We start from the raw sequence: 17,743 nt of genomic DNA on the forward strand, positions 1-17,743 counted from the left end.
AACGCATGCAGGAGTATTTTTTCTGCATTTGGGATAAGGTATAGTCATAGGCAGACAATGTGGCAAAGGTGGAAGAAGGAGGTCCTAGTCAGGGACCGGATGTGGGGAGGACACACAGCTGGGGGTCGAACCGGACACCTCGGTTCGGTGAGTCTGAGGGAGAGCCCAGGGAGGTTGAGGAGTTTAGATCTGCAGGAGTGAAGATGTTGACAGGAGCCAATGGAGTATGGCTTCCATTTTGTCCAAATTCAGTTGCAGGAAGATTGCACTAATCCAGGCACTGATGTCTGCCAGACAAGCTGATAGAACATTGCTGGACCTGGAGTTGGTACTGGAGGAGGTAAAGTAGATTTGTGTGTCATCTGCGTACATGTGAGAAGACGTGAAAAGCGTTATATCAAATGCAAGGATTATTATTATTATTACTAAGTGGCATACCTGCAGTCTGCAGATGACATTGCCCAGAGGGTGCATATAGATAAGGAAAAGACGAGGGCCAAGGATGGAGCCCTGGGGTACCCTGCAGGTGACCGGGCGGGGGTGGGAGGAGAAACCATTTGCTGAGATGAAATGGAGGCGGTTGTTAAGTAGGACTTGAACCATGCAAGTGCGGCCCCACTGAGGTAGATGAGGGACAGGAGGATGGAGGAGGATGGCATGTTCGACTGTGTCGAACATGGAAGAGAGATCCAGGAGGACGAGGAGGCAGAGGGAGCCCTGGTCACAGATAGAGAGAATGTCGTTTGTGACTTTGAGAAGCGCTGTCTCTGTGCTGTGGACAGGACTCCAATACAATTTTATGAACAACTTCTATCTGTGAAAGGCAGCTAATTCATGTCCATTCATAGACCCTCAAAAGTGCAGGTCAACTGACAACTTTTCACGCTGCAGATCCAGAACCCTGCTGCTCGTGTCCTCTCCCTTAGCAGGCTCCGTGACCCTATCACCCCACCATTGCCGAGTTCCACATCTCCCATAAAAGTTCAAAATCCTCGTCCTCACCTACAAGGCCCTCTACGGCTTTGCTCCTTTCTACCTCTGTGACCTGTTACTCCCATATCAATCTGTCCGCTCCCTCCACTCAGCAGGCTGCGGCTTGCTCCACGTCCCTGTCCAGCCCGCCCCACCATCGGCGGTTGGGTCTGCACCATCTCTGCCCTCACCCTTTGGAACTCCATCATACAGTCCCTTCACCTGGTTCCCTCCCTTGCCTCCATCAAGGCACATCTCAAGATACTCCTCTTCGACAGCGCCTTCAGCGACCCTACTACCCTTGCTGCCCTCCACCTTCCCTTATCCTAACCCCCTGCGTGGGTCTAAATCCCTAACTGTCCAGCACCTTGGGATATCATCCCGATGTGAAAGATGCTATACAAATGTAATATTGTATTGTTGAACTCCAGTAGTATCCCAACACACACTCTGAAGTCTGGTTTGATGCATTTCATGAATTTCATTCAGTCAGCTGACCAGTGAAAATCTTCTAAATAAATCCAGAGATAGCAGTTTAGAAGTTCCATACAACATGTGTATTTTATATTTTGTTACTGAAAATTAAGCTTCTAATTCACACCTTCAAGGATATTGTCATCATTAATGGGGAACATTTGACTTATTGCATTTCTATAGTCAACTTATAATAGGAGAGCGACTTAATACACAACTGTAACACAATACACTTCATTGTGATTTTTATTTGCTTAAATGACTAAACTTCCGTATTTTAAACGGCATTTTACCTCATTTTAAATGAGACACTGTTTCTTGGCATTTTAGAACAGAAAGTCCATCGAGCCTGCTCCACCGCAGACCAACTCAATTCACAAAGGTAATTTAATTTACAAGTACTTAATTCAGCATCACTTAAAATAGTCTAGTTGCAGTCTACTAGAGGATAAATGAAGGTACAATTGATAAGATATAATCAATCAAATAGCATCTTAGGTTTTCTACTACAACACAATAACACTGTGATTCATTGATACATGATAAGTCCATTATAGGGTCCATAAAATTCGAGCTCACCTTATAATAGGGGGGCGATTAAGAATGGTCGCTACTAAGTGCTTCAGCACCATGATGTTACTGATCACAGCACTGGTGACGTCACAAGCTCCTATTATGTTGCCCATCTCTCCATCAATACAAAATACAATACAAGATTACCATTGTAAAGCGCTTTCACGTCAGGAGGACGTCCCAAGGCGCTGAACAGTCAGGGATTAGGACCGGAGTGGGGGAGGTTGGGATCAGGAAGGGTGGAGGGCAGAGAGAATGCCGAACACACAGTCAAAGAGGAGGGTCTTGAAGCATGCCTTGAAGGAGGCAAGGGAGGGAGCAAGGCAAAGGGAATTACATAGAACATACAGCACAGAAACAGGCCATCTGGCCCAGCTGGTGTATGCCAGTGTTTATGCTCCACATGAGCCTCCTCCTGCCCTTCCTCAACTAAGCCTATCAGCATAACCTTCTATTCTTTTCTCCCTCATGTACTTATCTAGCTTCCCTTAAAGGCATCTAAACTATTTGCCTCAACTACCCCTTGTGGTAGCAAGTTCCACAATCCCACCACTCTCTGGGTAAAGAAGTTTCTTCTGACTTCCCTATTTGATTTATTGGTGACTATTTTATATTTAAGGCTCCTGATTTTGGTCCCTCGTATGTGGAAACATCTTCTCTATATCTACCCTACCAAAACCTTTCATAATTTTAAAGACCTCTATTAGGTCACCCCTCATCCTTCTCCTTTCAAGAGAAAAGAGTCCAAGCTTCTTCAGCCTTTCCTGATAGGTATAACCTCACAGTTGCGGTATTATCCTTGTAAATCTCCTTTGCACCTTCTCCAATGCCTCTATATCCTTTCTATAATATGGGGACCAGAACTGTACACAGTTCTCCAAGTGTGGTCTAACCAAGGTTCCATACAAGTTTAGCATAACTTCCCTGTTTTTCATTTCTATCCCTCTAGAAATGAAACCCAACGCTTGGTTTGCTTTTTTTAAAGGCGTTATTAACCTGCGTCGACATATTTAGCGATTTATGTATCTGTACCCCTAGATCCCTTTGCTCCTCTACCCCATTTAAATTCTTATTTTCCAGGCAGTATGTGACCTCCTTATGCCTTCTGCCAAAATGTGCCACCTCACACTTATCTATAATGAAATTCAATGCCCAATCAGCAAGTTTATTAATATCTTGCTGTAATTTGTTGCAGTCCTCCTATGCATTAACTACTCCCCCAATTTGGTCCCAATACCGATCCTTGTGGAACACCACTGCCCACCCCCTGCCAGTCTGAGTGGCTACCCTTTACCGCTACTCTCTGTTTTCTGTTTTGTAGCCAGCTTGCTATCCATTCTGACTCCACATGCTCTGATCTTATTCATTAGTCTATTATGCTATGCGGTACCTTATCGAACGAGTTTTGGAAATCCAACTATATTACATCTACTGCATTACCGTTGTCTACTCTTTCTGGTACCTCTTCAAAGAATTCAATGAGGTTGGTCAAGCATGATCTTCCTTTTTGAAATCTGTGCTGACTATTCTTTATTATATTTTCAGTTTCTAGATGTTTTTCTATTATCTCTTTCAATAAGGATTCCATTATCTGCCCTACCACCGATGTTAAGCTGACAGGTCTATAGTTCCCTGGGCTTGTTTTATCTTCCTTTTTAAATTTAGGTATAACATTAGCTATCCTCCAGTCCTCTGGCCCTTTTCTAATGAATTATTATATATATGTAATAGTACCTCTGCTATCTCTTCCCTAGATTCTTTTAATATAAGCAGATGCAATCCATCCGGACCAGGGCTTTTATCCTCCGAGTTTGATTAGTTGATCGATTATCTCCCCCTCTTTTTATGTTTAAATGTATTTATATCAGTTTTGATCTCTTTTTCTTCTGTCATGTCCACCTGATCCGTCTCCCTGGTAAATACTGAGGCAAGGCAATTATTCAATATTTCTGCCATTTCGTTGTCTGTGAGCTTATCTTGTCCATCCCTTAGTGGCCCTATTCCTATTTTGATTTTTCTTTTGTCATTTATACGTCTGTAGAGTATTTTCCTATTTCTTTTTATATTCCTTGATAATTTAATAGTTCCTCTTTGCCTTCCTCATTTTTTCTTGAATTCTTTCCTAACGTCTTCATATTCTTTTTTGTCATTTTCTCATTTGTTTACGCACTTAGTGAACGCCTCTTTCCTCTGTCTCAAATTTGCCCTTATGTCATGGTGTCTCATTACTGTTTAGCTTTATCTTGTTTTTTAGCAGGATATATTTCTCCTGGACTCTATTGATCACCGTTTTAAATGTTTCCCACTGCTGCTCTATCTTTTTGTTTGCCGATATTGTTTTCCAGTTTATTTTCCCAAGTTCCAGTCTCATTCCCTCAAAATCAGCTTTTTTCCAATCTATTACCCTGGTCTTTGTCATACTCATGTCCTTCTCAATCTTTATCTTAAACCGTATTAAGTTATGATCACTATTGCCTCGATGTCCCCCTACTCTTACTTTTCTTATCTGCTCTGATTCATTTCCCATTACTAAATCCAGCAGTGATTCTTTCCTCGTTGGGCCTCTTACATGCTGGGTAAGAAAGAAGTCTTGTACACACTGAAGGAGCTCCATTCCCTTATCCCCTTTACCTACCTCTTCTAGCCAATTTATTTGGGGGTAGTTGAAATCCTCTATGATTATTATTCTGTGTCTTTTACTCATTTCCCTAATTTGTTTGCATATTTCTTCATCTTTAGGTGGTCTGTAGAGTAACCCTACTTGTGTGATTGATCCCTTATCTTTTATCTCTATCCACACAGATTCTATTTCTATCTTACCGTTGGCTATGTCCCTTTTTTCTAATGTCATGATGTTATCCCTAATGAGTACAGCTACTCCACTGCCCTTTTTCCCCGTCTCTATCCTTTCTAAATATGTTATACCCTGCAATGTTTAATTGCCAGTACTGTTCTTTCTGTAGCCATGTTTCAGTAAACCTACTATATCTGGTTCCTTACTACAAATTATTGTCTCCAGCTTTCCTGATTTATTCCGGATGTTGTGTAGATTGATGTTCAGACAGTTTAATTTGTTTTTATTAGTTGTTCCTCTCACTTTATTTTTGACAATCGTTTCACACTTTTGTTCTATAATTGTATTAATTTCCTGACAGTTTATGTTCTTATTCCTTAGTTTTGTCTTGACCTATACTCTCATCTCCCGTTTCCTTTATATTTGGGTTTAAGTCATTTCCATCTGATCCCTCCCCCCATTTTATTACTTTAAAGCCTTTGCCACAGCCCTATTTCCGCTTTCCACTAGGACACTGGTTCCATTCCAGTTCAGTTGGAACCCGTCCCATCAGTACAGCTCCTTCCTGTCTCAGTACTGGTGCCAGTGTCCCATGAAATGGAACCCTTCTTTCCCACACCAATCCTTTAGCCACATGTTAACTTTCCTAATCTGTTTCTCCCTACTCCAATTTGCACATGGCTCAGGTAATAATCCATAATCCTCGAGGTCCTGTCTTTTAATTTAGCTCCTAACTCCTGAAACACCCTCTGCAGGACCTCCTCCCTATTCTTACCTACGTCGTTTGTCCCAACATGGACCACGACAACTGCATCTGCCCCCTCCCTTTCCAAATTCCTCTCCAGCCAACTCGAGATATCCCTTACCCTGGCACTAGGAAGGCAACACACCCTTCGGGACTCTCGTTCATGCCCCAACTATTGAATCCCCTATCATTACTACATTACTATTCTATTCCTCCCACCTTTGGACAGCCTTCTGCTCCACGGTGCCTTGGTCTGCATCATGGCTGTCCTCCCCGGAGTTTTCCTTCTCATGCTCACAGGGAGGGATGAACGTGGGATGGAATTCCATAGGGTGGGGGTAGAGAGGCTGAAGGCTCTACCCCAATGGTAGGCGGACCGGGCTGGGGGACATGGAGCAGGCCGGAGCCTGCTGAGCAGAGAGAGCGGACACGTTGACAAGGGGTTAGCAGGTCGGAGCGGTAGGAGGGAGCAAGGCCATGGAAGGCCTTGAAGGTGAGGACGAGAATTTTGAACTCGATCCTCTGAGGGATGGGGAACCAGTGGAGCCAGGCGAGGGTGGGTGTGATAGGATCTCGGAGTCTGGTGTGGGAGAGGACACCAGCTGCAGAGTTCTGGATGATCTGCAGCTTGTGGAGGGAAGAATTGGGAAGGCTGACAAGCAGGACGTTGGCATAGTTGAGCCTGGATGTAATGAAGGCATGTATGAGGTTTTCGACGGCCTGAAGGGTGAGTCAGTGGCAGAGTCGGGCAATGTTGCGTAGGTGGGGAGAGGCAAAGTAGGTCATGGCATGGATGTGGGGGAGAAAGGACAGTTGAGGGTTGAACAAGACTGACTGGCATCAGTGCACATTGTACTTCAAAACATATCATTGTGTTTCAAATTCCATCACCGCAAAAATAACTTGCATTCATATAGTTTCCTTCACACAAGCTGCGGCGGAGCGACAAATAACATTGTGGTTTGATGGAAAGGGAAGGAAGGGGACTAAAGGCATGGTTGAAGAAGAAAGTCTTCAGGTGTTATCAGAAGAAGGGAAAGAGTTGGTAAAACGGAGGGATTGAGGCAAGGAATTTCAGGAATTTGGGGCATATTGAGGCAAAGCACATTCGTCAATTGTGGAGTGGAGGGGAAGAGGGACGAGTACAACACCTACGCCAGCTGAGCGAAGGCAGTAGGTAACAGAGTGGGGAGTGAGCAGATTGGAGAGATAGGGAGGTGCCAGGGAGTAAAGAAATTTGGAAGTCAGTAAGGATTTTGAAATCAATCCATTCTGCAACAGGGCAGCCAGTCAGTGGAGAGTGGCAAGAACTGGGGTGATGGGCAATGATGGAAACGGAAGTGTAACAATGGAAATTTAAATGATATTTGAAGTGCGCCAACAGATCTGGATGTCGTGAACTGGGGTGCTGGACTGTTGGGAAAGAAAATGTCCACAACGCAACTGAGTTGTAAGAGAACCCACATTAGAGGTGCCTCCTAAAAGGGCTCTCCTGTACTACATGTGCATTTAGAACGTTCGCAAACTTTAAATATTGATACGGAAAGTATTAAAAACAATGGAAATTCCAAAACAGAAATATCTGGTGCATTGAAATGTTCTCATTTTTCCCCCAAAAGACTGACCACTTTCTAGAAAATATGCCGGTAAGCTTTTCTTTGTTTGTTTTCAAATATCCAATGCTGCAGTGTGAATCAGATCAAAAGAGGCATACATCAGCACATCATGTGTATGTGATTTCCATCACAATGAAAGTGAGGAAGCTTCTTTGTTTACTTGAAACAAAATTGCTGAACATTTTTGAAAATGGTGCCCTTTTAATTAATTCGAATACATTACATAATTCAAGTGCCAAATTATCAATTCAGAAAATAATTGTTCTGCCTAACAATTATGCTAATAGAGAGGTTTGAAAGAGCGAGAATTTTTGTTTTGTTTCAGACCAAAAATGTATTTGTAGTATTTGTGGCAATGCTGAGTTTTCAAACTAGAGGCTCCAAAGAAAAGATAAAAGCTCCCTCCTGTGGCAATGAATGGAAACTGCAGCATTAAATAATATTTGACCAAATACCATTAAAGCCACATTTGTCCTGATTTTTAACCAAAGCATCTTTCTTTTTGAGGGCTACTCAATCAGATAAAAAAGTTTCCTTCCAAATATTATTCCCTCCCCCCCCACTCGCCCCCGAAATAGCCCTTATATTTTCTGGGATGGTCTGCACTCACTCATTCGTATGCAATCACCATAGACGCACAAGAGTGATTGGCAGAGAGAGAGACAGACAGGCAGGCAGACAGACAGACAGAGAGAGAGACAGACAGAGAGAGAGAGAGAGAGAGAGAATTAGAGGGACTCAGTATAAATGGCATGGGCAGAATGGCTGAAAACTCGACAACCAATGGTGGAGCAGAAGAAGCGGAGATCATGAAGCCAATCAGTGAAAAAAGCAGGGATGTAGAAGGTTGCAGACGTAAGATGGGGCGAGAACATAGAGAGATTTGAAGGTGAAGGTAATCTCAAATCCCATCCTATCAGATGATAATAGTAATATTTGAATATCCCTCAGAGGTTACAGTTCAAGATCCTGGTTCTCACCTTCAAAGCCCTCCACAGCCTTGCTCCTCCCTACCTCTGTGACCTCCTAATCCCCTATCAACATGTCTGCTCCCTCTGCTCATCGGGCTCCGGCCTTCTTCATGTCCCCCACCTTACAAGCCCCACCACTGGTGGGCGGGCCTTCAGCCTCTCTGCCTCTACCCTCTGGAACTCCATCCCACAGTCGTTCCACTGCGCACCATCCCCTGACTCCCTCAAGACCCGTTTCAATAACTTCCTCTTCGACCGTGCCTTCAGTCACCCTCATAACCCTACCCTCACTGCCCTCCACCCCTCTTGATCCCAATCATCAGCTCAGTTGCGGATCCCTGACTGTCCAGAGCTTTGGCACATCTTCCTGACATGAAAGATGCTATACAAATATAATTTGTTGTTGTTGATGGAGATAACTGATACATTTAGAGAATCAACTTCATGTTCACAATAACGGATGAAGGAGTATCCCCAAACTCCACAACTTCTGAATGTGTTGGTTATTGGGAGAGGGGGTGTGGGAAGGAGGAGGAGAACTTAGCATTTTATACAAGACTGCTCTGACTGGCTTTTTGAAAAAGTGCCTCCATTCAAATAAAACACATAACTTCACAAACATAAAATGTTTGTATAAACAGCTTTCTAGACAGAATCAATGTAAGGATAGTTGTTTTATCAGATTAAGAGAGGACTCTAGCATTCATACAGCAATAGAGGGTAAAAGTTGTGACTATATGGCTAAGGTACCAGGGTAAACATTCCAGGAGAAAATATCAGGACATAATTTAACAGATAATATTTCAATGATTTAGAATATGGACAGACTGAAAATTTGAGATGATTTGCTCTGCAAAGTATATAAAAATGAGAGCTTTGGAGTGGGGGTAGGGAAAAGGGTTGTCTGCAGGGACAACCTTTGTTCAGGTGAAGAACTTGTATCGGTCTAATTCAATTTAAGGGTGAGTAGGGCCGAACTTCACTCACCCAAATAAAATCGTCTTAAGATGTGGGTGCAGAAGGCAGTTGTAAGGGAGTTGGGCAAAGGTCCTGGTGGTGTGACTCAATGATTTTTCTCGGTTGCATCCTGTTCTCACAATAAATAAATGGATCTGAAGAACTCGCAACAAGGGCTGGGAAAATGATTTTGGAAAATGTGTTGAAGAAAAGAAGGCCATTGAGTACCGATGCCAATAAATCAACATATTGCATGGATCTTGTTTGAGATCTTTCTAACCGGTCACACGAACAGTCAAAATAATACATTCAAAGAAAAATAAAACCACAGTACTTACACTAAATTTCACTATGTCGTATATCAAGTATCGAGGAACAGCTTGTCCATTTACTTTGTCAATGATCATTTCCTGGCAAAAAAGAAAAGCTCATGAGCAATTTTTTTAAATTTTCAAAATGTAACTCAAGGGGTGCTATTCTTTCCCTTTCTTTCACTGAACAACAGAAAGAAGGAAATAGCATTAGAAAATACAAAGAACGGTGATTTGCTAAGAGCCATAGATAATGCAATACAAAATTACATTTGTAAAGCTTTCACATCAGGAGGGAGTCCCAAGGCTGTGATAATAGGAGCTGCAAATGGCAGTCTTACAACAGATTATAAATAACATTAATGAAACTAAAATTTAAAATTTTCAACCATCTACAGATTGTACTATTCATTTCAACAAATTGTACCATGTTTCCTCAATGATTCACTTATTAGATGTTGGACAACCAGTTAGCTGGTATTGGAACAGGTCAGGTTTATTATAAATCAGTTTTCCTTAGAACACATTCCATTTTCGTCAACACATTCCAGTTTTATCTATCAAGAGAAATCTAATGATTGGATAAGACGTGGCTATTCAGCCTTGAAAAGATATCTCGGGGTATCTTTTAGTGTATATGGAATGCTTCATAGACTGGAGAAAGTGAATCCAGACAATATTTTAACACAAAGCATAAGGTCAAGAGTTTAGGGTTATGAAAGACTATTTTTAGGACAGATATCAGGAATATTGTAATTATATTTATTTTAACACACAAAAGCTATTCAACAACTTGAATGAAATATCAGGAAGGGTTGATGAAACCAAAACACTGAAGAAACAGCTTGATACCGTAATAGGACGGTAAAGTTGGTATTCTGGAAGAACAAAATCAAAAGGCTAAAGAGGGTTTCCCTTCTTATATCTTATAAGTAAACAACTTTAAAAAAAAGTTGCATACAAAAAAGTTTAGTGTATACAAAAAAAATTTGTATACATTAAAACTCACATAAGTCATATCAGACGGAACTATATTCGATCTGACTTGCATGAATTTTGAGTTACAAGCAAACTTACATAAGTCGTATAACATACAAGTTAATCAATAATCCATGCAGAGTAAGCCTACTTAATATAGTGGGTAAGCGCCCATGCACCAATGGGTCAAGACTTCACTTCCTGCGATCCTTTGCAACTGGTAAGTATGGTAATGCCGTTAGGAGTTAGGAGATGATTTTAGAATGTATTGGGGACCAAGAAACCATTACGATTTAGCTATTTATCTGATTTATAAAATACAACTAGTGCAAAGAAATCTAATTGTTTTTTGGTAACTGAATGGGAATCAGGTACATGTATGACTTAGACGATTATTCAATTTATAAAGATAAAACTTAAATGAGTTTTACTGGACTTAAACCAGAATTAATAAAAAAAAGTCAATATAAAAAATAAAGTCAACTTAAAAGAATAAATTCTTCCACTAAGAAATAACTTATTTGTACCTATTGGAAAATATGCTGTATTGCATCTAGTGCATTCATTACAAACACACGTAGTGATTTTTAGAAATTAACTGATCCAACGTTCTATCCACCTGGTTTTCAACTGTTGTTCATATTACCACTGGCCTTTTCAAATAACATGCCAACCAAGACCTAAAGCACGTTTACACTCCACACAAATTGAAAGATCACTATATTGATCTTGTTGATGTTCCAATTTTTCTATTTGTGCTTAACTTTGGCATCTCCACAAATAACCATCAAGAGCTGAACTGCACTGTGTACTTCACGGCAATTAAAAAGTTTGTTCTTTACCACTGCACAATTGTCAGAGCACATCAACTCGACTAGCAAAAGTCAGAGTAAAAAAACACTCCTTTTTCCAAGTGGCGGCTTAATTTTCATGCACATTTACTATTTATTGAACATAAGTAAAAGATTATGCACAGATGTTTTGGAAAACATGTAACATATGCATACAAAGATGACATTAATTTCCAAGCTTGGAAAAGAGTTCCTGAGGAATGATTAAATGCATTAAATTTGAAGCAATAATTGACATTGCCGTTTAACTGCTGGGATGTTTTAACAAAGCTTTGCAATCACTACATTTTACAGTAAATCCTGCAAAGAGCTTTGAGATGTATGGCAGAAGTATATCAAATGGAAGAATTATTATGTAATCAAGAGCTGAACTGCATGGGTAAAGCCCATTTAGAATATGGGGAAGCGATATTGGTGGTGACCATAGGTTTCCCACACAACTGCAACCCTCTCTTTGCCATTGGTTCAAAATGAACCAGCTATTTTCATTGAGGCAGATTCTCACCGACTCTTGACATTTTTCCTATTCCAATGACTCAAATTTCTCATTATAATTCAATATAATTTCCTTTCACATAAGAAGTCAATTGTAAATGCTTTGCTCTAATTAAATTTGTTTGATATTCCAGGGGAACTCTGTTTGCAATAGTCATGGTTCAAAGTTCCTTTACACAGTGTGTGTGTATATATATATATTTCTAATGCAATACAGCAAAAAAAATTAAGTACATGGAAAATTCAAATGAAATTTTCAGATTGAACAGGATTTTGGAGCAAATTAAAATAATTTTTACTTTTAAGTAAAAGTGGAATGGAGGTGAAGGGTTCGGGTTGAATTTGAGATAAATAATTAACCTTACCCCATCCAGCAGGGTGCTGGTCAAATGAATTCGAAGATCCTTCCGAAAAGGGAACTCGAGGTTTGCTAGTTCAAAAACTGAATTGTCTCGGTCAATCATGTAAACTTCATTTCTGCCGTCAATAAGCATCATATACCTATAACATACACAACATAAAGGTTTTAAATGAATTTCTGCTTTACCACTATTCGCTAACCCAGAAGCCACCATTTTTTTAAAAAAAATTCTAAACACTCAAGTGTGGTAGACAATACAACAACTTGCATTTATATAGGGCACTTCACATAGGATAACGTCTTGAGAGCACTTCCCAAAGACTAGGTTAGATGCCAAGCATGGTGGTTGAGGGGAAAAAGACCATAGTCAAAGAGATAGATTTTTAAGCAGGATTTAAAGACATACAAGAGCTGAGACAGAGGGGTATAGGAAGGCATTAAAATAGTAAAGGAAGGTATTAAAAAGGTAAAGGAAGGTATTAAGAAGGTGGAATCTAGGGGAGAAGTTGCAGTTTACATCATCCTAAAATATTTCTATTAAATAACATCAATCTAGAAGGAGAATCATTTACCACAAATAAAATTATTTCTCATGGAGATCACTGACACTATCTAAACAGGCCACTGCCTAAATATAAAATACCTAAAGCTCAATGTTCATGATTGCTAGTTTGCCCGTAGCAACATTATTTCACTGAGGAAATTGGTTTTGCAAAGTTGCAACTCCCCTAAAGGCACTATATAAATGTAAATTTGTAAATGTATTGGACTGGTTCAGTCCAATACAATAAAAATGACAAATGTACATTTATATAGTGTCTTTCACGTCAGGACAATGCCCCAAAGCAGCTAACTTCAATACCTTTTTACTAACTCCAAGTACAACAGTTCCCAAGGCCAGAAACAAACATGAACCAATCTTGCTGGACTCCATTTTTTTAATACTCAAACGCACCAGCACATCACAATCTATACACCAGTTTTCCCACATATCAAACATCATGAAGAGCCTGAAAGAAACCAAGACAAAAGAAGACTGTAAAAGAACAAAAAAATAGAGAAAACTACCAAGACAAATGCATATAGCAAAATGTCAAAGAGTCAACTCAAAATAAAACATATCCTTCCTTATCAAGTTCTGAAGAGACAGCAGCTACAGCGGCACACTTCCACATCCCTTCTGTCATTATCGCATAAATAAATAGTTTTTTTGCATTGACGCAGTGGTACAGGCGGCCAGAAGGACCATGGCTCCCTATTGAGATCATCTCTCAACATCCTTGCACTATGTGCAAATACAACTCTGACTGTTAGTAACAAGAAGGTGGGATGCGTTATCCATAGCATCACAAATATGTTCGTAATCCATCTGCAATCAAAACAAGAGCAGTAATGATCAACAACTACCAAAAAGCTGGAAAAGTGCACTTCTTCCTGGAGACTTATACAAGAAGAGACCCTACCCCACGAGCAGTTTGACACAAAGGGGAGGAGACTGATTCCCCTGCTTATGCCACCATCTGCTCAGTCATAGGCAAAGCTTTGGACAAAGACCAAGAGGGGCTGAAGCAGTAAATGAGCTTACAAGATATTACTGTCTTATTATCAATTATTCCACATAGATTTTGATTCTAATTATATTTCTGGAAGGATATTAAGAAGAAAACAGCAAAAGAAAATCTGGGAACCATTCCCCCACAATAAACCATTTAATTGCCTCGGGTGACACAGACCACCATTGCCTGCAATCGTGAAGAAGCCCACAGCACACGCGATCTCCTGCTAAAAAATGATCATATAGACATGGAAAAGCAGCTGGAGACAGAATAAGAAAAGTAACATGTATAGTGTTAATCCAGACTTGAAAATAATTTGGCCTAAATATGGTAAAAAGCCATCTGCCCTAAATAGTCAGTGCTGTAGAAATGTCGAGCTATAACAGATTTTTTCCTTCACAATTATTCATAAAATCAATGAATTATATTCATAATTGTTCTTGGGAGCCAAAATTGTTTTGGTTTTAAAGCCTTATAACGTGGCTTGCAGTATTCAAAACCTATCAGACTTTGAATGTTATTCCAACTGACGCAATTTAAATACATAATTTATAGTATTTATATAATGATTTCCACTAAAAGGTTTTTCAAATACAATTTTCTGACAGACATTTATCATCATTGTGCCATTTAACTTTAATGCTGTGTTTATGTTCCACTGTTTTGGCATCCATTGTCTAGCAAATGCAGCATAAATGGAGGCTCAGACAACACAACAACCCTGAAGCCACCTGATTTTGCACTAAGGCAGTAGTAACAGGTGCAAAAATCATACATCGCTCACTCCCTGGTCTCTTTTCAAAGTTCTGACAGTGCCATGGAAGTAACTGAATTATTCACTAATTATTTATGCTTAAGTGCCTTTCCATTTTTTCTAAAATATGTTAAGACTAATGACCTTAAACATGAATCACAAATGCATTTGGCAGCACCACTGACAATCTGTCTGTAAATTAAGATAAAGGTTGAAAATACATAGTCTATCCAAAACACTGCATCAGCTTCCAAAAACATTGTCTACTTTCTATATTACAGCATTTTGAATGTTATACAATGCATATATTGCACAAATCCCAAAATTACAACAAGAGTTTGAAGAGCACACAGTCTGGACTCAACCAATTTAGGCAAGATTTTATTTTGGGCGAGAAATAATCTAAACAATTTCAGCGTCAGGAAACAGTTCAAATTCACTCATGAAATCTAATTAGTAATTCCTGTTGCTGCATATGCTTGTTAAGATACCAATTAGTGATCTTATGTGACATCCCCTCCGCCCCAAAATACACCACAGGTGAAATTTGGCATGTAAATTTATACCCGTCTAATTGTGTGCTAAAAATCAGACACTTTATTCTTAAAGAATTAACGGAATATTGGCTGCTTGTAGTGCTAACACCCTGTACCGTATAGCTTCAAGAACCACACAATAAATTTACTATGGCACCTCACACATCAGGAGGACATCCTAAAGTGCTGGAAAAAGGAAAAATACTTACAGGACAGAAGGCCACTCGGCTTATCGTGTGTGCTGGCTCTTTGAAAGAACAATCCTGTGGTCCCATTTATTAGCCTTTTCCCTATATTCCTGCATATTACTCCTCCTTAGAAATCTATTTTGTTCCTTGTTGAAAAACTATATGGTTCCTGCCTCGACCACTACATATTGCGTGACAATCAATCCACATCCTAACTCTAAAACATATCATCCTAATCTTCCCTTACTAATTATCTTAAATTAATGCCCTCTAGTCACAAACTCAAATAATAATAATTATCCTTACATTTGATATAGCACCATTCAGATTGTGAGACATCTCAAAGCACTTCACAGGATTCACTGTTAAGTGTAGTAACTGAATATTTGTGGGCAAATGCAGCAGCCTATTGCACACAACGATGTCCCACAAACAACCATGAAATAAATGATCAATTTTAATTGAGACATCATTGGGCAAAACATTGGGAACAACTCCTTTCTATTGGATAGTGATATGGGATCTTTAACGTCCACCTGAACAGTCAGGACCTCAGTTTAAAATCTCACCACAAGAACTACACTAATAATAACCATCAATAACACAACAAACCCATGGCACTGCATGAGAGTGTCAGCCTAGATTTTTTTTGGGTGGGGTGGTCAACGGGCGTCTGACATATGCAGAAACCCATCAGCATCCTAAAGAGTATACAATCAAGCAGAATTCCATACATCCCTCCTAAACAAGGAAATTCCAGAGAGGTTTATTGGAATGGACTCTCTCCCTGGAAAGGAGCATCCCGCTTACCGAATTCCAGAAAGTATGAGGCGCAGGCTGGCAAAAGGCAAGACTCACAGATCCGAGACTAAGGGTTGGGGGTACTGCTGGAGTTTAACCAGCTAAATTCACATTTAGAGAGCACAGAAATACAAGCTTTCCCGCTGCATGTTCAGCTAAGGACCAACAACAACAAATTACATTTGTATAGCGCGTTTCACATCGGAAGGATACCCCAAGGTGCTGTACAGCTAAGGGTTTGCATCTGAGCTGGTTAGCTCTAAACAACCGTACCCCCACTCTACCGGTTAGAGCTTTGACTTGCAGAGTTAACAAGAACTGAGTGGGAAGAGTCGCTGACCCCAGTGACTGGTCTGTTCTTCCAAGCCCTGCCAATGAGTCAGGTTGGTTGTGCTGTAATCAGCAGTGCCCTGATGCGGACCTGTCTGGCTCAGGAACTAGTCTAATGAGACTGCCACAGAGGATAGGCTTGATTCTGACATGCTATAGCCAACCCTGTCACCTTGGAGCCAGTTCAACTTGAAGGAGACCCCACTTACCTGAGAAATCTGGGATGGAAACTTTTCTGAAGGTATCAAACACAAGCTGTCAGCTTACAAAAGGTGTTATAAGATCCAAATCAAATCATCAGATCTAATCAATTTGCTTCATTTGTAAATAAAGTTAGCCAATGAACCATATTTCCCATCACCCAGCTATCTTAAGACTCATTAGCTGAAATCAAATTCTGTTCCTGTTCCTGAAAGTACCGACACAGTAAACAGTGCCATACATCAGAAACTATCTTGTAAAGCCCTGCTAGATTATAAGATTCCCAAACGAGGAATCCAGGCAAATCAGTTGTCCTGATTCTGGACTGCATAAGAATTTGAAAATGAATAGAAATGAATTTAAAAGACCCAGTGAACTTTTTAAAATTGTTCTGGTAGGAATGCATGGTTAAAAAAGCATTGTATTTGATATAGTACATTTCATGTCTACTGTAAAGTGCTGCAACTATATATTTTGAAAGCAAGTACTGCAGCCAATTTGCTCCCAGCAATGTCCCTCAATTAGCCTTAAAGTGAATGATCAATATTATCCAGGGAAATGTCAGCCAAGACACGGGGAAGAAATTTCCCTTCTCTTTTGAATAGTGCAATGGGAATTTTAATGTCTACCTGAATAGACAGGTGGGACCTCAGTTTTAACATCTCAACCAAAGGATGAACAGTGGTGAGGTGCATTTTGGCAAGAAATGGGCATTCAAATGAAAATTAATTATCCCATTAGTTTAAGAATTAGCTATGTATCACGAGCAGTGACAAAGCAGTTGATGAATGAATGGGATCCAATGTAATGGGTCACTCATGGTCACACAGAGAAAACAGTATTGCTATGCAATACTGGGACGAGAAATTTCTTTATAAATGCTTAACACATTATAACTGCATATATTTGTATTGGGAGAACATACGAGTATTCAAGTCAATTTAAAATGCACAATTTCAAGTAAATTGCATTTTTTAATAAAGAATCCTCCATTTCTCTCACACAAGTATCAATAATTCTTATAAAATTGCTTTTCCTGCTATAATTGAGCCTTCAAATAAAGTAATGAATGCAATAAAGAAAATAAATAGTTCACTGTAAATCTCCAGCCAGTTGATTCCACCATTTCCAAAGGTAAACTTAGCTTCTGTCAAAAAAAAACTCAGTTCAAATAAATTAATGCCTCACTGTTTTTATTCTAATTTATAAATTTAGCGGATCCAATTTTTTTCACTACTTTTTCCCACAGGCACATGGTTCTCTGATCTTGGTCTGGCCT

The 17,743-nt window shown here is 39.9% G+C and overlaps 1 protein-coding gene across 3 annotated transcripts in view; it reads right to left on the reverse strand.

The window, feature by feature from the left end:
- rngtt (RNA guanylyltransferase and 5'-phosphatase) overlaps positions 1-17,743 on the reverse strand; it is a 170,265-nt gene that overhangs the window by 125,279 nt on the left and 27,243 nt on the right. For all 3 annotated transcript variants that reach the window (XM_007905080.2, XM_007905079.2, XM_042333592.1), the window contains exons 9-10: positions 12,103-12,238; positions 9,441-9,512 (exon numbers count right to left, since the gene is read on the reverse strand). In XM_007905080.2, the coding sequence (XP_007903271.1) occupies positions 9,441-9,512; positions 12,103-12,238 (208 nt within the window). The remainder of the gene's footprint in view (positions 1-9,440; positions 9,513-12,102; positions 12,239-17,743) is intronic.

This window comes from Callorhinchus milii, unplaced genomic scaffold (assembly GCF_018977255.1).
Source record: "Callorhinchus milii isolate IMCB2004 unplaced genomic scaffold, IMCB_Cmil_1.0 Scaffold3, whole genome shotgun sequence".
In the NCBI taxonomy this organism is placed as follows: Eukaryota; Metazoa; Chordata; class Chondrichthyes; order Chimaeriformes; family Callorhinchidae; genus Callorhinchus; species Callorhinchus milii.